Source organism: Salarias fasciatus (genome assembly GCF_902148845.1).
Source record: "Salarias fasciatus chromosome 23 unlocalized genomic scaffold, fSalaFa1.1 super_scaffold_20, whole genome shotgun sequence".
Taxonomy (NCBI): Eukaryota; Metazoa; Chordata; class Actinopteri; order Blenniiformes; family Blenniidae; genus Salarias; species Salarias fasciatus.
In genome coordinates, this window is record NW_021941230.1 from 8,659,861 (window position 1) to 8,670,525 (window position 10,665).

General features: G+C 49.4%; 1 protein-coding gene across 1 annotated transcript in view; it reads left to right on the forward strand.

The window, feature by feature from the left end:
• Positions 1 to 1,898: 1,898 nt before the first annotated feature.
• mcf2la (mcf.2 cell line derived transforming sequence-like a) overlaps positions 1,899 to 10,665 on the forward strand; it is a 21,771-nt gene continuing 13,004 nt past the window's right edge. Inside the window, exon 1 of the mRNA XM_030085757.1 lies at positions 1,899 to 1,971. Coding sequence (XP_029941617.1) covers positions 1,899 to 1,971 — 73 coding nt within the window. The remainder of the gene's footprint in view (positions 1,972 to 10,665) is intronic.

A 10,665-nucleotide genomic window follows, 5' to 3' on the forward strand; every position in this document is an offset into this window, starting at 1 on the left:
CCATTGAGCAGGACACCCAAAGGGCCGTTTCTCATGAAACTGAACGACTTTTTCGAGCACGCTTCAGACTGTCTGCATCTGCACACCTTCTCCTTCTCCCTCTCCTTCCTCCGCTGGTTTTGGCTGCTGACTCATGTCTCAATCGGCGTCTTCCTGTTTACGCCGCGGCGGGCCCGCGCCGTTTGATCCCGCCGGCGGAAGGAGTCGGTCGCGGTTCGGCCTTTTGCAGACGCTCGCGATGAAGGGAGGGCGTCTGAAGCGCATCAGCTGTAAGTTATTGGAGCTTGCAGCCTGCGGCGCCCCCCCACCCCCACCCCCACCCCCCTCAGACGGACACACGCGGCGGTTTCCGTTCCGTCTGCGCCGCATCCCGCGTTAAAACGCACACAGATGCGGGCCTGAAGCAGTCCCACCGTTCCTGCCGGTACAAATACAGGACGTGTGACATCCTGGAATGAAGAAACGGCTCAAAAGATGCTTGTTTGTCTTAAAACAGCCACCATGTCGACAAATGGAACAATCCTCTACATGACAGACTCTTTTTTTAAGACCTGCTCCATCAGTTTACCTGTCTTCTCACTTGTTATGATCTGAAATGCCACTAGGGGTCACAAAACACTTACGGGAAAGTTTTTGCAGCAGCTCGGTCTACTTGAATGGTGGAACTTTTTCTAATATGTGAAGTGATTTTGGTTCATAAAGTAAAACAACGATCGGCGAGTGAAGCTTTTTTTTTTTTTTTTCTGTGCATCTGAGCGGTTGATCTCTTTTTTTCTTTTCTTCCTTTCTTCAGGCCGCGTTAATCAAACTTGAGTGTCGTGAGTGGAAGCAGGGGAGATGTCGGACGAACAAAAGCAGCGAAACAACACTTTAGCCGTGTTTGTTTGTTTTCTTATGAATTAAACTCCCGAGGGGCTGTTCCCGTTTCCAGCAGCGCCTGCGCACGGAGTCCCCCTGCTGTCTTCACTGGCGTTTTGTTGGAGCGCCATGCCAGTGAAGCAGAAGAAGAAGAGGAGGAGAATGCTGCAGCCGTTGCCTCTGGCTCTGGCAGCAGCCGTGGTCCCGGGTATTGCTTGTGGTTCACACGTCTGAAATCATGCTCACTTTGTGTTGGATGATGGTGGAGCCTCCTTTCTGCTGGGACTCTTTTTGTTTTTTTTTTTGTCTTTTCACAGTCCAAACACGTTGGAAGTTAATCGTAACTCCAGTTTACCTTGAACCGTGCACGTGAGCGCGCTACCCTGTGTTTGCTCTGCGCTGGTCCAGTGTGTACTCTTTGACCAGCAGCTCCCACGAACCTGAGCCGGGCAGAACACGGCAGAAGATGGATGGTCGAAATAAGAACGAAAAGGAAAAATGTAAAAAAAAAAAAAAACAGGCCTCCAAAAAACTGATTAGCATTGGCTGAGATCCTTTTGTGGGATCTAATTCGACCGTTTCCATGCAGCCCAGATACTCAAAACAAATCTATCCGTCAACTGAGGAAATGGTTTATACATTATAATCTCCGGTAATCTCATTAATCTCTATTAACCTTCTTAATCTCCGGAGGCCGAAAGCAGCATTTGATTTCACATGTTTAGTGTCATTCATCAAACGGCCGTCCTCCAGTGGGAACTTGGAGGCGGGCAGTGTGTGTGTGTGTGTGAGAGAGAGAAGGCCCGCCCCTTGCCGACGCACACTGGGAGGGTGTGTGTGTGTGTGTGTGTGTGTGAGAGCGCTGTGTGGGGGCTGTGCTGCGCTGTGACAGCTCAGTAAGTCCTCCGCTCTGGCAGAATGGACTGGCTGGACTTCCACCGGGACGTCCTCTGACAGAATGCTGCGTGCCTGTGGGTGAATGTGTTTTTAAGTGTGTGTGTGTGTGTGTGTGTGTGTGTGTGTGTGTGGACAGGCGTACAATGGCTCTGAACCGAGTGTCTCAACTGTGCCACGATATCACCCGGCTGTGGCTGCAGCTGAAGATGATGACAGGTACGGCGTCGGCGCAGCTCTTCCTCTTTCCTCAGCCAGCTGATCACTGCTCTCCTCAGCTGTTCCCCTCAGGACTCAGCTCTCTCCATACGTTTGTTTTGTGCCCGTCTCTTTCCGTTATTTTGCATCGGGGGCAGGCAGGATGTTAAAAGGACCACACTATTGCATTAGAGTTGTTTTTGGAGAATGAACTGGATGTATTTAACTTGTGGATTGTTCGCCTTCTAAGAGAGAATAATCAATATTTCAGTTGTCTGCTGGAAAAAACAGATTACAATTTATCTTTTATCTTATTTTAAAATGTGTTCACTTTCACTCGTTTACTCACTCCGGCCTCAGCCGAGTCACAACTGTCCAAACACACTGACAAACGTCTCCTGCTAAAAGCGTTTCATGTATACAGCTTTAAACGGACGTGACCTGACCTCCTCCTCCACTACGGCGATTTCGCCCCTTTTGCACAAAGGTGTTTTCTTCCGCCGAAGGCATCGCGGGCCGTCCCGACGGTTACATCATCAAACCTGAAGTGGGGAGCGGGGCTCCTTTTCGCCCGGGGGGGTCAACGCGGGGGTCGCTGTGAACACGGTATACAGTGCAGAGCGGAGCGTGGACGCGGCATGCTAATCAAACCGCTCTCATTAACGCCCGGCTTCCTCTGGTCGTTCAGGAGCGACAACGGGACAAAACCCCTTTGAGTGTTTGAATGTCAACATCTCCTCCCCCTGATTTCCACCCTCAGCTCCGCGTGTGTGTGTGCGCCTGTTGGTTGCTTGATTCAATTATTCTGCTTTTTTGGTTGCTCTGATTTTCTTTGCCTCCTGTGGCCTTTTTTTTCCAGGTGTGTGTGTGTGTGTGTGTGTGTGTTTTGTTTTGTGTGGAGAGGCTGAGCATGTTTGCTCTGCTGACAGATGGGCTGACGTTGTCTAATGAACCTGCACAGGCTTACTGAGCACACACACACACACACACACACACACACACACACACACACCCAACGTATCAACTTTTCCTTTTGCTGCGCTTTGCCAGCTCCAGATTAGACGCCGACAGCTCCTGGCCGTTTTCCCCCGCCGCCAGATCCGTGTTTGTTGCGAGTCGTGCGGCGAGGATCTCGCAGTGACTGGAAGCATTAATCCGAGGTTAAATTAGCCTGTTTGCTTTGGCAGCGGCGATACCATGCTGGACTTTTCAGTCGGTCCACTTCGTCCTCGGGAGGCCGAGAAATGTACGTTAATGTAAATGATCACAGCGAAAAATAACACGATCAATACGTTTTGTACAGGAAGAAGTGCGTTGTTATCGATCTCTCGGGGGAGACGAGCCTAATGCAACAAGTCCTACAAATAGACTCTCATATTTCCTGCTCCTCCTGGAGTAAATGGCCCCGTTAGATCAAACTAATGATGCAACTCTGGGTTTTTTTCTTCATCCTGCTCATCGTTTCATTGTTATTCATACGGCTGAAGATGTTGACGTTGAGCTGTGTTTACAGCTGATTGATGCAAAAAGCGCAGACTACATTTTGTGTCATTTCATTTTTAAATATATCTTTTGGAGTGTTTGTCTCTGCGGCCGAGGGACAGACATCAAATCTAACTTTTAAAATACTCCGTGAGGATTGCTGACCTTTTCATTGACCTACAAAACTCCCAGATCGTATTTCTATGCAAGTCAGCGTCACGCCGCCGGGAACACTGCAGTTTTTAAACCTGGTTTTTTTTCCCCTTTTTCATGAACTGATTGTAAAAACTCTAGTTCGTTTTCAATGTCGGTTTGTGAAACAATCGGTAAAAAATAGGAGGTGCATCCAGGACGTGTTGTCATTGTGTATAAAGGAGAGCAAGTGTCACTTTTTCCCTTCAGCTGGGGGGCTGCTTAAGAAAGGCGAGCAAAAACACGGTCCCGGTGGATTCTCTGCCTCTCTCTTTGTATGTCATTTCCTTTTTTTTTTTTTTTTTCCCCCTGCCTGTTCTGTCTTTTCTGCTCTCTGCAGTGTAACCTCTAGTAACTCTGCCCAGAGGCACCAAAAAAAAGAAAAAGAAAAAAACCTGTTTTATCTGCCGGCTGGGCTTTTACTGTATGTGTTTTTCCTTTCTTATGGCAGAGAGAGGAAGGGAGGAGGACGCGGATTTAAACCCACAAGACCGAGCTTCGGTGGTTTAGCCGGTCGCTGCTCAGATAGCCCGGCAGCTGTCGGTGTGTTCGGGAGCTCCTCGCTCGCCAAATTCCCACGGTGGAACTTTCGAACGCGCTGAAGGGGAGCGAGGCACGAGGAGGAGTGTGTGTTGTGACGGCAGCGCCGACTGCAACAGGGCCGTGTTGTTTAGCCGAGATGATGATGATGATGATGATGATGCCATCCTCTATTCAGTGGGTCAGGGCTCGCTGCCAGAGCCTCAAGTCATCCCTCTGTGTTGACAGCCGTTCCAGACGTCGGACTCGGCTGGCCCAGCTTAAGATAATCTGCTGGTGATGGTTCAAGAAAGCTGATTGATTGATTAGATTCCTTTTTTAGGAGAGAACGTGCCGAAAGCGATCAGGTGAAGAACGTTGGCTCTCTTTTCTGTCGGCCGCAGCCGCGTCGGTCGAGCGTTTTCCGTCGCGGCGCGGTTGTTTTCATGCTTGTTTGGCTGCTGATGTTTCTTAATCCACACAAATTCAGGGCTGGATGTGTGGGGATGGGCACTGCCTGCACACGCACACACACACACATATCCCAGTCTGACCATTGCCCTGTGACCCAGTTAATATTTGGCTGTGTGTGTGCACGCGCGCATTTGTGTATGTGTGTGTGTTACATGCCCCTCAGCAGTGACAGATGGGACTTTTCGTAAACCCCTGACGATAATACCAGATAACAGAGCTTGGATTCCCACACACACACACACGCGCGCGCGGCTGCTGGGCGGCTGGCTGATCTTTGCTGCTCTGCTTGCAAAACGCACACGTGCGCCATCACAACTGGCCATCTCTCTGCTGACATGTAATACTTCTACCCCCCGCCGCCGCCGCCGCCGCCACGCCCTCTCACGGGCCACATGCCCTCGTCCGGTCACCAGCCCAGCGCCTTTGAGCCTACGTTCCCAGTCGGTCCTTGGCAGTTGGCGCATACCAGAGCCGCAGACGACGAGCGTCTGGCTGTCTCACCGAACGCCTTCTCGCGCCAGTTGCGTCCGTCCTTTGAGCTTTTTTTCGTGTGCGCCTGAGTCCCTCGCCGCACGGCGTAGAATCGGTTTAGGTTTGAGGTCTGTTTGTTTTCGTGCAGCTCTGTCCGTCTGCAGCCTCGTCCTGTTTGTTTTTGTTTGCTTAATCCTCAGCCAGGGTCCAGAGTGTGTGTGTGCGTGCACGTGTGCGTAAGTGCACATCAGACAGCTGGCTTTGAACTTTGACCGGCCCCCCCAGGACCGGCGGCCATTAACAAGCAGTGGAACAGCTGGCCGCCGCCTTTGAACTGACAATGTGTGTTTAGTGTCGAGAACCTGTAGGAACACGACAGAAGAACAAAGGAAGCACCAGGGCGGGCGGGCGGGCGGGCGGGCGAGTGAGCGAGCGCACATCTGTCAGGGCCGGGCGCCGATCCCGGCTACAGTAAAGGAACAGTGAGTCTCTATCGGGCCCGATTGGGCTGTCGCCTCTCTTTAACCCCTCGCTGCTGACACCACCTCGGCCTGTTTAATGAATTGAGTTTTTCCCCCCCCGCTAACAGCGTTGCGGACCGGCGTTAGCGATAATCGGATACACGCAGAACGCAGACGCGTATCACGCAGGGGTGAAGGGACCAAGAGGTCAGTGCTGACGGTCGCCAAACGTCTATTCGGTTAGTCGATCCCTAATTTGATGGCGTTTTTGCGCTGACAGACAGGCTAAAGCCAAAAGAATCACGCGTCCGTATGTATGCTTCAACTGCAGGATGCGCGCAGTGTGTGTGTGTGTGTGTTTTACAGTTTTCAAAGCAGACGTTGCGTTTGACCCCCCCCCCCGACCACGCAGAAATAGCAGCCGCGGTATCGGCTCGCTCCAGGCCAACGCATTAAATATGTAGGCATGTGTAAAGAAACCCCGCTCTGCATTTCGTCTTATCGAGACAAGAGCACCTCCACTCCTTTTTCCGACTCCCTCCTTTCCCTCCTCCTCCTCCTCCTCTTAGTTTATTTTCTCACACACAAACAGGAGTTCAGTTTGGGAGTGTGAAATGGACTAATTTACCTCTTTGCAGCATTGTTTAATCCCCCCCCCCGTGCGTTTAAATTCCAGATGTAGGTTATTAACTTGGCCCTTCTCAAAGTGATGTAGAGGAATAAATAAGAACTTTGTGTTAAACTGAACTGGAAGTGAAGAAGTTCAGCATTTATTTATTTATTTTTTTATTTTTATTTTTTGAAGATTGTTAGGTTAAGCCCTGCGAAAAAAAAGGATGAATGAAGTGGGGAAGGGGTGTCAGGGCCTGGGGAAGGGTGCAGGGAGGCGGGGGGGACATTCTTTCTAGGCCCCCCATAATCACTATTTGTGTTTGGCCGCATTGCCCCACTTCCAGTCTGTGTGTGTGTGTGTGTGTGTGTGTGTGTGTGTGTGTGTGTGTGTGTGTGTGTGTGGTATTGGGTGGGTAAAAGGGTTCACTTGCAGCCTGGCCGCTATAGTTTAATTTCATTCATCCCAGCGAGGACAAAGCGGGGAGTTTTCCAGTTTCAGCAGCGGTGAAAAGCTGCCGACGCCTGAATGTCTGATGTCTCTGCACCCTTCACTCCTTCAAGTCTGCACTTTGCTTCAGCCTCATTGCATTTTTTTTTTTTTTTAATTTCTTTTAATTTTCCATTTTAAAACTGCCATATTGCTATGTGTATTTATTGGGTTAAAGATAAGTCATATAAAAATGTGTTAAAAGTCATGTAAATGTTAGCGTTACATCAGTATGTTTTGAATGGATAAAGTCAACCGCTTACGTATCGAAGTACGGATGCTTTAAGAATGCTGTTAAAATAGTTTTTTTTTAAAATACTACATTCATTCAAACTTAAAGGAGTCATATTATGCAAAATTCACTTTAAAAAGGTGTCTTTACAGTCATATTGCCTCCCAGAGCCTCTGTATGATCCCCCAGAAGTGAAAAATTCAGTCACCTCCCTCAATTGTGCACTCCACTTTTAAGAAAATATACTCTCAAACACGCGGTTCTGAAATCTTCCTCTTCTCGACATCATGAAGAGGAAGACCCCCCCCCCCCCCCCCCCCCCCCCCCCCCCCCCCCCCCCCCGGAAGAGAATCCAGCCATTGGCCGGCCCCCGGACAGGTTGCTCATTTCGGCTGTATTTTCTCATCCATCGCCAGTGTTTTCATAAAGTCAGCTCCTCCAACGTCTTCGGGTGGCTCAGCTGACAGTTTTTGCTAGCTTAGCCACAATTAGCTCGGGTGGGAACGTAGCGGAGCTCCTCTCCCCAGCAGAGAGGCACTTTTGAGTCGGCCGCGGCTGTGACGGCGCCCGGGCGTCTGACTTCCAGGGGCCGAGTTGGGGGAGATTGGGTAAACGGCCCGGAGCTGCTCCACGGAAGCTGGTCCGGAAGCCGGCGGAGACGCACGGCTCGCGCGCGGCCACTGGGCCGCTCCTCTCCTCGCCGGGAGGCTGCTAAGCCCCGGAGCCCAGCGGAGGCGCACTGCGCGCGGGGCGCAAAGTCAACACACACCGGCAGCGCCGTCCGGATGAAGAGGGCTGCTCCTCTGAGAGGCTCTCTGCTCTCGATATCACACGAACAACACATGATATAAACAGAAAATAAAAAAAAAACACACCTCATTTCGCTTCTGTAAGGTCGCTCTGCTCGTCACAGCCACATTGATCTGTAATTTATAGACTTCCAGCAAGGATGAGTACATGGTTATGTTTTGATCTCAAATGAGTGCTTTTCTTTATCCAATAGTTCCTTTTGTATGGTTCATTCTATACAAAAACGGTAATTTCCGCGTTTGCTGCTGTCTGGGACCCTGTTGAGCTGATTCTCTCCTCCCGAGGCGGCGGAATAACAACATATAGGAAAAAGTTTACGTCCGTGAGGTCGTGCATTGTGTTTTATTTTGAAACTTCCGGTGTAACTTCCTGTAAGGTGCTTTTTTTTGTAAGGCGAATTTACGAGGTGGGCGTGGCCAGATGCGTTCAAGTTCATCACGGAAAATAGGCTGTCAAAAACAGGCTGTTCTGAAGAAGGCTCCTCAGAGCCACTTTTTAGACCGCTCAAACTCCGAACATAGGACGAATTTGGGGCAAAAAAACTTATATACTATGTTTTTAGGTGTCTGTGACCTATATGAAATGACTGAAAAATAGCATAATAGGTCCACTTTAACTTTGCAGTGAAAGGACATATTGGTCTCCACCGACTGTGAGAGAGCTTCAACATTAAAGCTAATTATTCATACAATGGCTGTTGATTTTGTTTGTCGTCGTCATCTCTCGCGGTAGATTAAGGAAGTCGGGAAGTCGCCACACACGTCTGGCTCCGATCCAGAGTTTGGGCTTTAGCCGGAGCTTACTGCCTGACACCCTGGCCTGACAGCTGGCCCCAGTGAGCCCACAACACGCTGAAACACACACACGGCGACGAGTCACAACACACTTGCTCACACACGGATATCATATCAACAGCATCCGTATATTCCCGGTTCCCTTTAGGCTTTGTCTGACTGCGCGTGTGTGTAAGCTTTTCATTTTCCTGTCCGGTTTGGGCTGGAATAGGAGCACGGTTGCTCTTTTTTGGGGTAAATTACAGGCTGGCTGCCTTGCTGGAGGCCCTGTGGCAGTGTTCCAGGCTTCTCAGTTGACCTGCATCTGTGCCGTCCCTCCGAACAGCTGGAAACGCCGCACACGCCCGCTCCCTTTGTTCCTCTTTTGAAGCGTCATTTTATTTCTTTGCGCTGGACTTGTTCGCCGAAACGATTCCCTCATGTGAACAATTTGATTGACTGAAGGTTTTCCTCTCGGCGTGAAGGTTTCTTGACTCACTGGTCTGGCATCTTCATGTAATCCCCCCACCCCCCTCCTAAAATCTGGAGTCTTGCTCACGACTTACTGACATTACATGAGCAAAGATGATGGATTTCTTCCTGACCACAGCCTCATGCAATTCGCGTTTTACCTGTTTACTCACCCTGAAGTTAAAACGAAAAACAAGGAGGCAAACATCCTGGAAAACCCTGGTGAGAGCCGCCGTACGCAGCGTGAGTCACGGTCTCGCCTATGGCATGCTGACCCACTACGTATAGCATTACTGCCGATCTAAGCTCTTAATCTGTCACGTTTCTTCGTCCCTGGAGCCACTGCAGCGTCTGCAGTACGACCAATTACGAGTTCAGACTAGGAAAAGGGTCGCTAAATCTTTTATCCTGTGCATGTTGTGAGTTTTATCCATTAATGTTCATTTATTCAGTTTTATGGGTCAAAACGCTAATCCGTCTGAGTGCAGCCCCACATCTGTAAGAAGTTGAGTGTCTCGTATCTTCATCAACACAAATGTAGCTCCTTCTGAATGTTTCAATTGTCAAGGAATAAAGGAACGTATACGTAAAAAATCAAACTTTTTTAATATTTTGTAAAAGTGTAAAATGAACCAAATACAGACGTATTTTATATGTCTCACTATATATCTCTAAAAGATTCAACAATCCTTCAATCATATTTCATGAACTACTAATTTGCCTTACATTTTGTACTAATTACCAAAAATAAGATCTGAAATTGGACTAACTGGATGCATGGAGCTTATATTAAAAATGTGTGCGTGTGTGCAAATATGACGTCTTTAGACACAAACGACTGAAGCATCGTGCACTCTTCAGCACATATTCTTCGATTTTCAGCTATTCATTGTAAATAAGGGGGAAAATGGCTGATAAAAGGTTAAAATCAGTCAAAAGATGTCACTGTTTGAGGTTAATACGGCAGCATAATGTGACTATAGGCTGGAGAGTCTTTTTAATTTGTGTTTTATGACCAATGAGTGATCAAATAAGTGGAGGACACCCTGCAGCAGGGGTTAAATAATACCCCTTTCACACTGCAACTAGCGGGTCGACCCGTGTTTTCGACCCGCTAATTGCCTTTTGTGTCCTTTCACACTGCATGCAGACCCGCGTCTAAACCGCCTGCTGGCGAGCCGCGTCGCTGCGTCTTCCCGCGCTGATAGTGTCCCGCGTTGATGACATCATCAGTGCGACGGAGCAAAGCGAAAGTAAACAATGCAGCGGAACACAGTCCCCGTTACCTGTAGACGAATCTCCTCTTCCCCACGGATCCAGAGGAGCTCTCTGGTCTATCTTTCCAATACTGAGTCATCTTGACGAAGGAAATCTCACGCTGTGTCCAGAAACAACAACTAACGCGCTAACGTAGCCACGCTGCGTCAACGTCATCACGTAAGTTACCGCGTCGGCTCGCGTCTGCCTTTCACACTCCCTTTCGCCCCTCCCACTAAAAGGCGATAGTAGCGACCCGCTAAAAACCCGGGTCGATTGCAGGGTTGAAAAACCCGGTTCTAATGCCGGTTTAAGCGGGTTTAAACGGGTTTTTTGGCCAGTGTGAAAGGGGTATAAGGGTGGAGTTCTCCTCTCGGTTTGCTTTGCACTGAGACGGGAAACGAATGCGTCTCCCTGCCAGTCCCACCATACGGCCTGGAAACCTCCTCACACTCCTCTCACACCAGCCACGGT